Genomic DNA, 16,845 nt, shown 5'->3' with positions numbered 1-16,845 from the left:
CAGTGTTGGTGGAATATTCAGTTTGTCTTAAAAGCTACATAAAAAGCTCCATCAGACATTTTTCCAGACCCACAAGTCAGTGCCTACTACATGGTTCCAAGGGAAGGTCTACTTGGAAAGAGAGCGAAAGGATTTCTACTCCAATCATACCAACGGATGTAAGAAAAGCTTTCAACTGTTTCTGCAGTAAAACTAAACGATCCAAATAAAATGGGGGTAATTAGACCAATTAAAACAACAAAATTACATTTGTATAGCGCCTTTCACGTCAATATATAATAATCCTTGCAATTGATACAGAGCTCTTCATGTTTGTATCAAGCTCATTATTGGCTGGCGGGCCTTCTACCACTCTGCCGCCACCCTCTAGAACTCCATCCCACAGTCCCTCCGCCTCGCCCCCTTCAAGATCCATCTCAAGACCTTGCTTTCCATCTCCCTGCCTCCTCCCTGCCCTCCACGATCCCCAGCTCGGATCCGAAACTCTTGTCTGTCCGGCGCTTTGGGACGTCCTCTCGACTTGAAAGGCGCTATGCAAATGTAATTTTGTTGTTGTTTGTATTCCTGTAGCTCAGAGGTTAGAGCACTCGTCTCGCAAGCAAGAGACCTGGGTTCCATTCCCAGCAGGGCGAAACCTTGGGCAAGTTTCCTTACACCACATGCCTGATAATAATCCCTCAAGTAAATAAATAAAATAATTTGGATGCTCAATCCACGACTGTTTGTGGGACGTAGCTATGCGCAATTGCCTGTCACGTTTCGCCCACAAATATACAGTCAATTCACTTTACATACAGTATATTCTGTGAAACGCTTTGAGACATCTAGAAGATATGAAGAGATCTTCATGGGGAGAGCGAGGCGGGGGACGTGAACCAGGCCGGAGTCCGCTGAGTGGAGGGTGCGAGCAGATTGGTAGGGGGTTAGGAGGTCGCAGAGGTAGGAGGGGGAAGACCAGGATCTTGAACTGTATCCTCTGTGTGATGGGAAGCCAGTGGAGTCGGGCGAGGATGGGGATGATAGGGTCACGGAGCATGGTGGGGGAGAGGACACGGGCTGCACAGTTCCGGATGATCTGGAAGGAGGAGTTGGGGAGGCTGACAAGCAATGAGTTTGCATAGTCAAGCCTCGATGTAATGAAAGCATGTATGAGGGTATCAGCAGCCTGCCGTGAGAGAGAGTGGCGGAGCCGCGGGATGTTGCAGAGATGGGGGAAGGCAGAGCAGGTCATGGTGCAGATGTGGAAAAAAGTAAAAGAACACAAAAGAACTGAACTGCAGATGAAAGCAAATAAATGTACATGCCTAAAAACTTAAACATGATAAAATTGAAAACTATTTCAAGAATTAGCTGGGCTAGTTTACCCTCATTATGATCAATCAAGTAATTCAAATGACTAATTTAACCATTTCATCAACTCCTTAATATAACTTTAGGGAGCGCACCCTTCTGGTCACTTAGATTTGCTTGATTTCCCTCCATTCTGAGGAATTATTTCAAAGCAGCTAAAAGCATTTGTAACCAGCAGAATTATCATTACATACAGTTCTACATAGAGGTTTCAAATCTATACACTAAGATTAAGATCTCTGATTCAGATAATGTTTCATTGATGCATCATGTAATTTGCATATTTCAGAGTTTCCTTTGAAATAACCAGTCCCTAACACATATACAGAAAATGAGAAATCTCTCCACCGTGCACACTGTGGGGTCTCCATGGGGTTGAACTGGCTCCAAGGTGGTGACGTGCCCTGTGTGGAATGTCAGAATTGAGTCAATCCTTCGTGGCAGCCAAAGTAGTCTGGTTCCTAAACCAGGCAAGTCAGTAGTATTTCAAGGCACTGTGGATGGCAGACCAGACAGTCTGAACTGTCAGCTGGACTGAAAAGAAGCAAACTCGTCACTGGGGGCAAGGATTCTTCCTACTCGGCTCCTGTTAACACTGCAATCCAAAGCTCAAACAGGTAGAAAGGTCCTACCAGGGCAAGCCGAATACTCGTTAGTCAGTGTCCACGATGGTAAGCCGTGTAGCTTTAGTTGGTTAAACTCCAGTCATACCTCAATACATACTCTGGGGTTCCCCAAATCATGGCTCTTGTTAACCTGTGACTAATTATTTTTGTGGGATTAGGTAAGAGGGTGAATCCCTCTGGGGGGTGAGTGCACACACCATTCCACACAAATGGAAATTTCCATGCATATGTGCACTCTCAACAGTTTGGTCTGGATACTCTTAAGGCAGGATGGGTTCCCATGCATCTCAGGCACCCAGCTGATGTGGAGAAAACAGCTATTCAACCAAGCTCCAATGTTCTAAGGGAAACTTGGAGGATGTCTAACTGTAGACCCTTTTGGAAGACGAATGACTACTTCCTCTTTTGTATTCAGGGCTGAACAACAGATCATTATGTGATATTACCCACAATTTAGAAGGTGTTCCTGTTGATAGCCCCTTTAACTATGGAGTCCTCTGCTAAATAGCAAAAAATGTTCAAGATGGGTCTGGATGACAATCAGAGATCAGTTGATAATGGCTGAGGACATAGTAGTACCAATGAATCTTCCAATCACGAGGGTGAACTGGTGACTCAGAACGATTAAACACCAGGCTTAGATACTGAGAGCTTCCCTTTCATGCACCAATAAACAACTAGAACCACATCTTGGGGCAGAATCTTCAGGTTATGGTTTAAAATTTACTCAGTTATCTGGCAGAACTGAAACAGGAATTGAGACTACATCTAGGTGCCTGTCCTGAGATGAATAGCAAGCTTGCAAACAGAAGAGTCGAGACAAGGTAAGTTCTTCTTTCCTTGCTCTAGAGGGCCTGGAAGCAACTATTCTCTGGGGGACTGGAGGGAGTGCATAGAGAGCATGAACATGAAAGGCGCTTTATGAATGTAATTTTGTGTGTGTTGTTTTATAGATGTAGACTCAATAGGTGCTATGTGAACACATGCAAGTGGCCATTATTCGATTTTGAGCCTGAATAGTGAATTTCAAAGGGCAAATTCAATCACAAGGGGTGTTGTACTTGAGCCTAATCTTTGCTTAACCCAACAGCTACACTGCTGCCCTTTAGTCATGTGCTACTGCATAGTGATCTGAAACAGAAACTTTGGCTCATTTTTCCCTCTCTAATCCAGGGGGGTGAGGCAGCACCCCTAGATTCATCTCAGCTAAAAACACAGGCTAACAATTGAACATAGGACAGGTATGACTCAGCAACTCACATCAAAGCATGAGGGTGTTCATCTGGCATTCTAAAAGCTCTTGCAAAAGTCCTTGTGCTACAGCCAGGATGACTTGACATTATTTGAAGCAAGTACCAGCAGAAATCAGTGTCAATGCTGGGACGGATGTCAATTCAAAAATTTAAGTAGTGGGCTGTCTGATCAAATTCTTGTGTTGAGAAAGAAGAAAATGTGGAGCGAGACTGAGTTGTTACTAAATGTACATAACACCAAAGCAAACCATTAACAAAACAAACCAGGTTTAAAACACAATGAGGTGAAGAGGTGCTGTAACAGCACTCATTTGTCTGGGAGAAAATAAAGTAAGGTAACTTGGATTATCACATGAGGAATTATATGGGTGATGTCCCCAATCGTCATAGAGTCTTAAAAACTTATTTTTCCCCCCATCAACAAGTACCATCAATAAATGTTTTAATTCCTGGCCTCCTGCTTGTCCCTCCATCGACAGGTGTACTTTCAGGGACCCCATCCTGAAGCTTTGGAACTCTCTCCCCCAATCCCTCCACCTTGTCCTTTCCTTCTCTTTTAGAGCACAACAGAAGACCTTCCTCTTCGACCGTGCTGACGGTCATCTTCTCCCTCCCACAGGCTCAGCATCAGGTTCCGCCACTGTTAAGTGCTCCGAGACTCTGCCCCAAATGAAGGGTACTATATAAATGCAAGTTGTTGTTGTTGAAATGAAATACAAAGAATTCTGAAGAAATCTGATCAAAACAAATCTCCCAAAAACAGATGGAATGAAGTTTGAAAGTCACATGGTGAAGACCAGCTACCCTTCAACTTCCTACTAATCCACAGGAGGAGAATAATAAAGAACGTTTCAGTGTCAATAGGTCACAAATTGTGGTCTGCTAAAGCATTAGATAAGTGAACTTTTCTTCAGATGAGGCTACAATACTCAGGCAATGCAGTCATAACCAGGAGATGTTGGAACAAAAATGTTAATTAATAAAATTCTTACCTCATTGTTTATATCAAAGACACCTTCCTGTATTTTTTCATAAATCTCCTTTGCCGTGTTAATAAATGCCTGAAAATAAAAGCACAAAATATGATACATTGCAGAATTCAACATGAATAAACAATTCTAAAATGGTCTACATTTCAGCCATTAGCCACATGTTTAACAAGCTCAAAAGAATTTCTAAAACATATCTTAGGAGACTGAACTGTGTAGTGTCTTAAAATACCTATTCACCCCTGGCATCCAGGTTTGAATCTAGCCTAGTTGACAGAAATAAAGTCTGTGGATCTCTGGCAGCTGCATAAGTGTAGGCAAATGCAGCTACCAATGGGCATGGAGCCACAGCTCAAAGCTGCTCACAATTCAGCACAAATTAGCACTTAAAATTTATAGTCCCAGAAGCTATAAGAAGGTTGGTGTGGGAATTGGTTCAAAAATAGACTTGTTCTGTAGGTGGTCTTTAACTGAGCTTGCAGTTAAAGCATACAATTGGGGCAGAAGAGAGATTACTCTAATGGTGCTGCAGTTCGCCCGAGAACATCTGATGCAGACCGTGGTGCCAAAGTGGAAAAACGTTCCATTCCCAAGGTCCCTTACCTAGCTCAGCACAAATATTCAAAAAGCAATTGAACACTGGAATTCAAGTGCCACAGCACTCATTTCAAGTGCCACATTCTTGTTCTGTTAATTAAGAGCCCAAAACTCAAATTGCACAATTAATTGGTTATTTTATAAGCAGCCTTGTGGATAAATGCTGAGAATGTGTACTTCTGGCAAAGTTAAATTATTACTGGACAAGTACTATTAAGAAGCTATACTATTCTGCAGAACATTGTATACCAATAACCATTTGGTTAGCATCATCTTGATTCAGTGCAGTTCAGTACATTAGTAGGGAGAAGATAGAGAAACTTTTATATGGATGGTTTAAAACATGGAAGTTGTTCAACATGAAAGTTGGTGACAGTTTTCTTATCACTTAAAGTGTTTCCACAGATTTCATGCAATATTTTGAAGGCACTAACATTATTTTTCACCCTCCACACCATTTTTGCTATTGTGACTCTGAAACAGGGAAGCCTCTATCTCATTTCCTGCTCCAAAATCTATTTCCAAAGATTGGAGGTGTTGTTTGTGCATTAAGAGCAACTCCAATGTATATTAAAATAGGATTTAATGAAAGTTATAGCAGAGATGGGAAACTGACTGGGGTTGGATGTCAATCTTTTGGTGGGCATGGTATGGACCCAAAGGCACAGGTTGCTCTTGAATTTAGCATTGTTCATGCGTCAGCCTTGGCAACAAGCATGGGCATGCTGTTCAACCACAAAGAATTGGTCCAAACTTGTGCACTTACTGGGAGGGTCAATGGACAATGATAAGAAGTGGTAATAACTGGCTGACATTCTTATTTCTGGACCAGGGAAATTAGGCCAACTGGAGTGTGTCAGCTGCTATCCTGGATGAGATGCTCAAACTCAGAATGGATAAGGAATGAGCCTGCAACGTTTCAGTCCGCAAGCTTATTGCTGCACGTGGTAATTCCTTTACCCAATAGGTCATTTGGGGTGTTCAAGCGCTTTATGAAAGTCCTTTTGTTACAGCCAAAATGCATTACCTCACAGTTGGCTACTTTGAATTGCAGTTTTAGGAATGTGGAAACCACTTTTCTGCAGTTCTTAAAAAGAGATGGGAAAGCTAGATTCTATACAAAAACAAAATTTAAGAACTTTCCAAAATGTGCATAATCTAAATTTTCAGGCAATTTTAAGGCTTAAGCCTAATACTGAGAAACACTTGCTCTTTAGTAAGGACGGGACAGGCTCAGTTGTGATGCTCCCAATTTCCAACTATCTGACCACGCTCACACAAGTAGCACCAGAAAGCTCCTACTTATGAAATCATAGCCCTGTATGAGTCACCACCTACAGGAAAAAACGGGGGATAAAAAAGGAAAGTTTCATTGCTATCACTCACATCAAAACTCAAAGCACCAGTCAAAATGGTGACTGCCAGAGATAGCAAGTTGTTGCTGGGAACAACAGATTGGGATGGTCATGAATTCAAACAAATGGTATTCCAATAAATTTGACATGCATGCGTACACAATTTTTTTTTACACAAGAATCTGACAGACATTTTCTCCAACCTTTGCCTTTTACTGACGAAACAAATGTGGAGATGTACAACTAATCAAATAGATGACTTCCCTGAAAACAATTTAAAGTCAACACTTTAATGACAGTCATACCACAGGTTAGGGTTGCACGGAAATGAAATCAGGTCATAGCAAGAATAGATTAGGACCACTACAAACAACAGTGTACCAAAGTGGAGCTTTGAAGTTGTATTTTCTGCTCAAAAATCTAACAGAAAACAAGGCCACAAAGCTAAAATCTTTTCTAGCCATCGCATACTGTAAAATGAAAGCCAGGGCCATGGTGAAAGATGTTTTTAGACTGATTGTTCATTCACAGCATAAGATTTTGAAACCAAGATTTTTTTTTCCGTTTACATTTAGTTAATTCTGTATGCTTGATAATTTTTAGTTCAACATTACAAATGCAAAACCCGGTAACCTGTTTGGATGAATGGCAAAATCTGTGGGAACTGTCAGCATCTCCTTGTATATAGGTTATGCACAAATTAATTTTGGCAAGAGTATTAAAAAAACTCAACCAAGTATGTTGTGCAGGCAGGTTTCTTGCTCGAAGATTCTGCTGATGACATACTGTAACAGTACACCAACGAAATGCCAAAGTAACCTGGACTGATCATCCCATTCCTTGTCCCTCCCTGAAGGTGAACAGCTGGCTTAAGCGGCAGTTGAAATTCGTAACTCGCAGTATTGGGAGGCTCTAACCTCCAATTGCTTTAAACACTGAAGTCATCATAGCTATGGTCAATTAAAACATTGTACTTAATATTTTTATATATTGTTACCTTTCAAGATTACTCATTTGTGCCCTTGATATCGTGAGTACTATAATTGGTGAAATGTGTGGCTCAGGTGTAGACCAAGAAGATCCCGGGGTAAATCCCAGGTCTGTGACAAGTTAAATGGGGGCACAAATGGTCTTAGCATCTTTGGACGTGGGAGAAAGGAGACAAATTAGCCAGGGTTCCAACGCCCGAGTACCAACCAGTGACCCCTGCTGGAAAGTATTGGTTTGAATCATGCAGGGACAGAATTGGGCTCCACAATGATGGCCCCTCTAGAATCTGGACTAATTTGTGAAAAATGACCACTTGTTGGGAGGCACTGGAGAACGACATGTACATGGACATACATCCTAGGCTGATTCAGTGCTTTAGAAGACAGTGTAGTGTGGCAATGGTGGTGGTGGGGGTGGGGGAGGAGAAGGGAAATTAAGCAGTTATTCTCTACCCTCCCATCACCCCAAAAAATCTACTATGCTGGCATACAACTTTTTTGCTGCCACAGGAGCTTTGTTTCCTAATTAACAGGACTGATATGTTTTCACCTATAAAGGCCTTACAACTCCCAAGAGTAATCAATTGACTGCAGCTCAATTAATGCACTAAACAAAGAAGCGCTGTCATTGAAGGCGACTTAAGCTGCTGCTGTAGACTGGAAGATATGAATATGTAAAACACTAAGTGGGTGATCGAAAAAGCATACAAGGGCCTTAAGAATTTGCCCTAAAATAATAAGCCACATTAATCATTGCGAGTTCATCGGGCGCTTTTGGGAATGAACACATTTTCAAATGACTTTGGGCTGTGAATAAGTGAATCTGGCTTCTAGCCAGGACTAAACTTAATCAAATGCTTCCACATTCCCTGGCAACTTTGTAAAAGTTAATTTAATCTATGTTTTGAATAATGTATACATTACCCCAATGACTTTACAAATTACACTAATTGGAAATTGCAGTTTCAAGTTTCATATTTTTCTGTATAGTTGGAATTCTATGCGGAGGTCCGCAAGTCATTCATTCACAGACCAACTTGAAATGTATATAGCATTATGAAGTCCCCTGACTCTGTTTTGATAAGTTTATGTACACAAGCACTTAACTACTGGTGCATATGACAGAACCCATGACATGTGTTCTTACATTATTATACATTTCATGTAAGCATGTGCCTGACAGATTTAAAAATCCAGGCCTTGCCAGAGGCAAAAACAAAAAACAGGCTTAATAATCCTGACCCAAAGGCAAAAATGATTGCATGCCTTTAGACATTAAAGAAAAACTTATATCCTTTAATTATTTCAATGTTTATAGATAAAAGCATTAAAATTATAGCACTGAAGAATGTCTAAGCTTTATCACATACATTTTAGTTTTTTTTCAAGGGAGGGTTTAGCACATAACTTTGACCTCTAAGATAGGTGTTTTTTGCCAAGTATATAGACTTGGCAAAAAAAGCACGATTAAATAGATATACTTTTACCAAATAATTCAGTATATATCATTGCTACGTCAGCACTTAATTTCAAACATTGCACGTGAGGCAGCACAGAATTTAGTAATGGTACAACATTTTGCTCGTTCAACTGCACTTTGTCTTGAGACAGTACGGACTCAATTTTTTTGGTTGCTAAATTTTCAGGTGTACAATTATTTTCAGATAATTAGGCAAAATGAGAGATGTTCAGCAACAATCTACCTAAGAGGTCAGAGTACTGCAATCTGTTACAACAGGATCACCTGAATTTCCTTTTGTTGTGAATTTTTAATTTAAGTATTCCTTATTATAATAATATCTGAATCATGTATTTATGGCTCAGCCGTTTAATACTTTTTTGAAACGTATTGAACTACAGCAGTACTCAGTATATACAGTAACAAATTACCAGCAAAAAAATTTTTTCTAGTAAAGTGTGCAGATGAGATTAATCTCATATATATATCAGTAGGATTATAGTAGGATCAGTAGGATTACATTTAACAGTAAAATAATTGCAAAATCAAATTAAGAACCTCTTAAATCCAAAATGAGGTATTATTTCCAAAATGTAAAGGCTCCAGTTTCAATTTATACTATCACTTCAACTAGTCTGGTGGTGTAAAATGGAACATCCTCCCAATGTGAAAGGCGCTTTACAAATGTAATTTGTTGTTTTTGTCTAATTTATGCAAAGAGGCTCATTATCTGTCAGGTGACTGACAGGACAATTCAAAAAAAATTGCATAATTAATAATTTTCATACAAATTTATTGACCAACAGGAGGATTATTTTACATGTTTATATTTCTACTCTTCGAGGAGAAAATAAAAAAATTGAAAGAGTAGTTTCCTTCAGTTAAAATAATTCATAATGCCATTAAGTGGAAGGAGGTAGGGCCTTGTGCAAGATTACCCACCATATCAGTTATCAAACAAGCAACCTTTTTGGAGGGGGAGGGGAGAGGAGGTTGCAAAAGAAGAGTCTTTCTGCAAATGAGAGAAAGGAAAAAGTCGACCAAGATAGCTCCACTGCTCCTTCCAGTGGCCATCCAAGAAATGGCATAGGTCACAGCATTATCAGAGAATGGTTTGTTGCCTGAGAGGGATGGAGTAAATTGAAATAATCTACATATAATTGTGCTCAATTTCTCTAAACTACAACCCTATTCAAACTTCTATATCTTCTAACACTAGCAGTTTCTCCCCAATTCCTTAACAAGCCTTTTCAATGTCCATCAGACATCAAAATACCACTTAACTTTGATGGTCAGACTCCATCTATTGACATTATTGGTCTCACTGATCCCTATGATCTCAAATGGACTTTAACTCCTTCATTACTGAAACACCTCCAAGAAGCTTTGTTTTCTCTTTCATGCCAAACGCAATTCATCTCAAAACCCAAGTCACTCTAAGAAAGGCCCCTCTGCTCTTTATAATACAATACAGTATAATTTACATTTATAGAACTAATCACCATCATTGGTTTNAAAAAAAGGTTATGCATTCTGCTCCCTGGAAAACTGTGAATGTGATCCATAGCTGACTACCATAAAATATGGGATAAGAACAGCTTTTCAGATTCTTCACTTGTCCTCTGATGCTATGAAAATTCTAAAACCTGACTGGAAAGAAGTACTTGATGATGTGAGTACTGCTGTCCAGAAAACTGATGTAACTTGAGTATCAAAGAATCATGAAGATCTAAATTCAATTAACTTTTAATTAATCCTTGCATTTGATATAGTGCCTTATCAAGTCTTCGAGACATCTCAAAGCACTTCACAGAATATATTAAGTGAATTAACTGTATATTTTGTGGGCAAACTGTAGCTAGCAATTGTGCATAATACAATACCAAATTACATTTATATAGTGCTTTTCAAGTGGGGAGCTTGCCCCAAGGCGCTGGGAACAGAGACATGTGAAATAAGGAAACTTGCCTAACATTTCGCCCTAGCTGAGAATCAAACCCAGGTCCTCTGCGAGGGGAGCACTCTAACAACTAAGTTAAAGGTCTCCACTTCGTAGCCAACTTCTACAATGATTCCCTTGAAAAGATCAAATAGCTGAAGATACACCCACACAAGGAATATTGGCCTGTGTTCAATAAGGTTCTCTAAACAAACTAAGGTCAGACAGTGCATATACAGTTGATAACTGAAATCAGAACCAAGCTTCCTGGCAACTAATTACCACAAAGAGTAAAGCAGGATTAAATATGCCAAAAGACTCAAAATAAAATCTCACCCAGTCTTAAATAGCAGGAAAAGCAACAGAAGGTTTCATTTCTTTGGCAAAACATATAGTAACCAACTTTAAATTATGCTGATCTTGCACCCCAAGCACATCTAGTCTCCACATGCAGACAGCCCATCATTTAATGAACAGTTGTGTGCTTCAGTCAGTTGAATTTATCCTCCAGAGTGTCACTGCTGAGAAATCATGTGGACAGCAGCAGCACCTGCTTTGCTTGGCCACAGTCAAGCTAACTTGTTAAGTGATCAGAGCACCCAATGTTGTGATCACAAGATTAACCTGCCAGCGTCAATCTTTAATGCTCTCAGTCTTCAAATAGCTGACCAAAATAGTTCATGAGCAATTTACTGATGCGAGAAGTCAGTTCTGATGATGTGGGACTCAGCTCTTAAAAAAGACTGTATGACCCTGCAAAACAGGTAAGCTTGAACTTAAAGTTCAAAAAGTAAAGTGAAAGTTTGATAAAAAAAACTAAAATATTAAAAATAAAAAACTTACACTTTAAACCTTGGGACATCCTCCTGACATGAAAGGCGCTATACAAATGTAATTTGTTGTTCTTCTTTAAAGGGCCTTTCACAATGCACTTGACAGAGTGGAAACTTAAACAGGTTTAAACCTAATCTGGACACAGGGCACCGAAGACTTTTAAAAAGGATTTTGAAAGCAAAGGATAGTAGAGTGAGATGGAAGTATTTGGGGGAAAGGGGAAGATCATAGCGAGTGTTTAAACATTTACATTGAAATGCTTATTTTGGTCAAATATTACAGTATTAAAGTTAGTGACATCTAAAGCTCAAAATTTTACCCTTGCCTAGTTTTTCAGACCAATTTCATTTAAACTTGTAAAAAAAATCAGAAAAAAAAGTTATTTTAATTTTTAAGAACTAAGGAAAATAACAAAATTAAAGTTTTTTTCGCACAATTCTGCATAAAACATATTTTAAAGACAAAATCGTTTTACAAACTAAGACGGTGTGAACTCTGAGCTTCTGGGTAGCAACTTTAGGGTTTATTCAGAATTGTGGAACAAGCTGAAACCTAATTTACACTGGCTTAACAGTCTTAACATACATGTTGCAGCAAGCAGGATAAAGGAATAAAAAATAAATTAACTGTGGTCATTGATATTTTTCAAAAGCAAAAGTGGAGCTTTGTATTATGGTGTCAGTCTGAATGGAATTGTTGTAGAACACTGACCTCTGCTGGTATGTTTAAAAAGGCAATGGTTCGTTTGCCAAGTTAGAAACTTTAAAAACCCACATACAATATTATGCAAAAATATGTGAAATGGAGGAAGTTCTGAAATATAAATAAGGTTATACTACAGTACTTTAAAACAAGGTTACCCTGACTTACATTTGCTCAACTGAATTTATGCCAAAATTCAAACTAATTGGCTGTTCACCTCATTGTTTATGCAACACGTTTATGGGACATTGCTGGTTTACTTTTATAACATTCACTTCATTTTTAATTTGTAAGTGCTTTGAGCTGTTTATTTTAAGTGAAAGGTGGACTATAAATGTAAGTTATTATAGTGCAACTTCATTAAAAGGCATTTCTTTATAGCATGGATTTGCATTCGTACACATGTGCCTGCCTGCTCGATGCCTGTTTTGTGGTAATATGCTGACTTCTATTTCATTTGGTCACCACCATCACTTCCTGTTTGTGCAAGAACAGCACACAATTGACGGCATCGGCAATGTGATGACAAACAAGTTAGTTTTTTTAAGCACCTGAACCAGTCAGCACACAGGGAGAAAGTAATACACATGCTCAGTGATATCACTATCTCATCTTGTTGTATGTTTTATGGATACCAACCACCAGGTTTAAAAATGGCCAATGAATTAAGCAAAGGAAAATAAAGGAATTTACCTTAAAAAAATTGGTGTGATATTCAGCCTACAAATTCACCTCAGTTCTAGTATTTTGTAAACATTTTTTTAAAGTTTAATATCCAAAAAAAATTAAAGGCAAATTTTCTTTAAAAGACAAAACTTCAGTTTTGAAGGCTTTTGTACAATCCTGGAATCAATTTGAAACCTAAAAATATGCCGTAAACATCACAAATTTCTGTAAATTGAAGCAAGAAGTTGAACTAGCAATGGTAAAAAAGCTGATGGATAGTATCGCCAATATATTATGTTGCTCATTCTCTATCTTCTTGTCTAGCCAGACTTGTATTTTGCGCCAAAAGGTAATTTTCAAACATGTTTCCTACTTTTAACCATTACATCAGTTGTGATATAGCAAATATTTCAAAAGCAATTGTCATTTTGGGTACTAAAGCATTATACTATGGTCAAGAGATATTTACAATCCAGATGGAGGGAGAAATTTTAGCAAACTGCTGGAGCAATGCTTTCTATCCAAGCTTGAACATTCCAAGTTCAGCAATCTGTTTACAGAATGTAGAGAAAAGATTACATTTATATCCCATTCCTTTGCTTAATTAATATCACCTTTCACCCCCCACCTTCCAGGAATTCATTACTTTATAAATATTTAAATAGCCATAGGGTAGGGTTAACATCTATGTGGACCTGTTGCACACTTTTCCTTCTTGAAAACGGTCTCAGTATTAGCTGCTGAAAAAACTGTTTAAATTGTACAATCATAAAGCTACATAACTTCTCGTCTCACTTCTATCAAATTTAGATTGCACTAATGACAGGGACTATATTGGTAATTGTGATTACGGTTGTGACTAAAATAATAATTGAAAACAATGCTTTAGTTGCATTCAATATAATAGACCACACTATAAATGGACTTAAGAAATAGACAGACCTCCCTACAAGCAATGCCTCTCTTCCAGAAGGAAGAACAGGGCCCAGGCCATATATTGCCAATCTTGAACTGGTACAATTTTGTGATTAACGCACACTAAATTTCAACACCCATTTGAAGTGGTACTCATCAACTGAATGAGCTTTTTCTGCTTTACCAAAGTTTGACCACACCTACTAGTACACATTTTGTACAGTTTTCTCAAATACTAAGTTATGTTACCTCTTCTACGTTGGAAGCAGTCTTTGCAGAAGTTTCCATGAAGATTAGGCCATGTTCTCTTGCAAATGCTTCCCCTTCTTCCTTTTTCACCTCCCGTCTTGACTCTAAATCACTGCAAAGTGGTAAAAATATAATATTTAGCAAAAATAGAAATTTGAAGACCAGCATTTCATAAAAGCTAAAAATCAATTCCAACAGTTTTATTCACATATGGTTTCTTGCAACCTATAGCCTTGTGATAACTTTGTCCAATAGTAATTCTTTATGAGCAAGCCGAATTAGTGGTGCCCAAAGGTTACTTGATTGTGGACAACACTAGAGAGAACTTTGAAGCTGCAAACAATACCAATGCCCCACCCAAGCCAAGAGCCATTGAAGCCAGTTTTAGCAGCTTAGATCAGCTGATTCAGACTGGAACAAAAACATTAAACTGCAACCTTTATGTACTATAACAATTCCATTGATCCTTCTAACCTTCAAATTCAGTTTTTAAAACTAAGAAATCATCTGAAAATAAAATTCAGGTTCAGTGCAATAATTACAAATAAAATGCATTTTATAGTTTTAAAACATCTGGTATATTTTCTTGGCTTCTTGTTGTACTGCAAATAAAATTAACAGAATATAACATGATTGCAGATTCATCTTGATCGTTTAACAGCTTTAATTTGCATCTGGAATGGATATATACAAATTTAGGATGTTTTTCCCAACTTGATGGTGCTTTAAGGCACATGAAATTGGTGCCACCATATTCTTAAATTTATGGATTATGATTTTAATAGGATACTCTTCCACAAATAAGCTATATTTGAAGAGGATAGAAAACAGTTGAAACACGCTTTATTTAGAGATACGTTCTCCCTTCACCACCTGTCTGAGAAAATAGTATACAGTCAGCACCCATAATATCGTGATGATGGTTGGGGTCCATGAAATGAGACCCATGCTAAAGTAGATAGCATAATAATGAAATCACCGGTCAGTACTTCCGCAAAGTTGATTCACCGACCAATTCACCGCCTCCCAAAGATCTGCTCTTCCAACTACCCTTCCCTTCCCAACTGCTCCTGTGACATTATTTGAAGAAGCCACATGCATTCTTAAGTATCACCATTCTCTCAGGCATTTGACCTGAACACAAGCCATCTAAGCGCAGAAACGTCTGCTTTTTGGCCCTCTCCCTCTGCAGCCACAAGTGAATTTTCCTGCAGTTTGGCAACAGCTACAGAACTGCACATCCTATTGCAGCAAATACACAGAAATTTAGTTCCTCCCTTCATCCCTCTGGCATATTCAATTGCCCATCATAGCACCCTGATTGTACTTTGACTAAACCCATTGCTTTTGTTTCTTTGCTGGTAATTCCAAATATCCAAATTCCAAGACCAAACATTTGGAAACGGAGCAAAAAAAAAAGCTGATTACTCATCTCTGCTCTAAATCTACTTTTCATTAGTTTTCATTAAGTTTTGGCTTTACTTTGTCCTACTGTGAAGTAACTGACTGAATTTATCACATCTGTACAAGTATACAATTAAATGGATAAGGATGATTTTTTAGCAACAATAATCCTTGCAATTTTGTAGCACCTACAATGTCAAAATGTTTCAGTATGCTGCTTGGTAATCACCGTCGAGTATTTGTAGACAAACATGGCAAGCATATTGCACACAGCAATTCAAATTTCTTAATATTTCATAGATTAGGAGGGTGAAAAAAAGGATAATCATACTTTGAATAGCAGGTCAAAACATCTCAGGGCCAATGGGAGATATGAATAATTTCTTTATCTAGCAGTTTTGTACTAACCTTCATGCTAGGCATTTAGTTTTAATTCTTACTTTTCTACGAGTTTTAATTTACAATTATTGCCATGTAACAAGATAAGAAGTACTATATATGAACTGATGGAAATGTCAGCTTGGCTCAGTTGGTAGGACTCTCGCCTTGGAGACAGATGTTGTAGGTTCAAACCCCACATAAGGACTACAAGTTTATAGTCTAGGCCAAGGTTGTCCAATACGTTAGCCACCAGCCACATGTGGTGAATTGGGAATCCAGATGTGGAAAAATTACATTTTTGATTAGTATAAAACAAATGAGTTGTTGAGCATGTGATAGTCATATTCGCAGAGTATGCATATGCTACTCTGACCTTTTTGTGCATTTGTTTAGAAGAAAAAAAGCAGTGTGTGAAAGTGTTTTGATGGTTGCATTACTTCCTTTGTTACTGCTTTTTGGCTATTTGTTAAGATGGTGTGTAACATGGGTGAAATTTTAGCACTATGGAAACGCCAGATACACAGTAAGACTGACGTGAGCTGTCAAGGGTGGTCAGCTTGACCAATCGGAATTCCCACTCCAGGTCAGAAAAAGGAATCCCAACCAATAACGTGCTGCTCCATCAGGGTAGGTCAAGACAAAGGGCAAACAGCATCCAACCCCATTCAAAATGGAGCGCAGGGATGGGTCTGGCATGCTTTGTGAAAGAAAGACTGGAATAATAATAATCCTTGCATTTGATAAGAGTGCTTTTCACATCTTCTCGACGTCCCAAAGCGCTTCACAGAATATACTGTAAAGTGAATTGACTGCATATCTGTGGGCGAACGCGACAGCCAATTGCGCTCAGCAATGTCCCACAAGCAGTCGTAGATTGAAAAATGACCAATTTATTATTTTTTTTTGTTTTGGAGGGATTATTATTAGGCGTGTGGAGTAAGGAAACTTGCCCAAGGTTTCGCCCTGCCTGGAATTGAACTCAGGTCTCAGGAAAGTGTTGCACTGAATGGTGGCAGATGTTTGGTAAGAAAAAATACATGTAAACACACTTGTGCAATACATTTACCTGTATTGTGTGAGGGTATGGAAGGCGTTTTCTAATACAATTAGTGCATGTGGCTAAACGGTGTTGTGATC

General features: G+C 38.6%; 1 protein-coding gene across 1 annotated transcript in view; it reads right to left on the bottom strand.

The window, feature by feature from the left end:
* Positions 1-16,845, bottom strand: part of rab2a (RAB2A, member RAS oncogene family) — a 43,753-nt gene that overhangs the window by 6,281 nt on the left and 20,627 nt on the right. Inside the window, 2 exon segments of the mRNA NM_001292722.1 lie at positions 4,222-4,290; positions 13,924-14,035. Coding sequence (NP_001279651.1) covers positions 4,222-4,290; positions 13,924-14,035 — 181 coding nt within the window.

The sequence above is a fragment of the Callorhinchus milii genome, unplaced genomic scaffold, assembly GCF_018977255.1.
Source record: "Callorhinchus milii isolate IMCB2004 unplaced genomic scaffold, IMCB_Cmil_1.0 Scaffold2, whole genome shotgun sequence".
Lineage (NCBI taxonomy): Eukaryota > Metazoa > Chordata > Chondrichthyes > Chimaeriformes > Callorhinchidae > Callorhinchus > Callorhinchus milii.
This window is presented reverse-complemented; position numbering and strand designations above follow the sequence as displayed.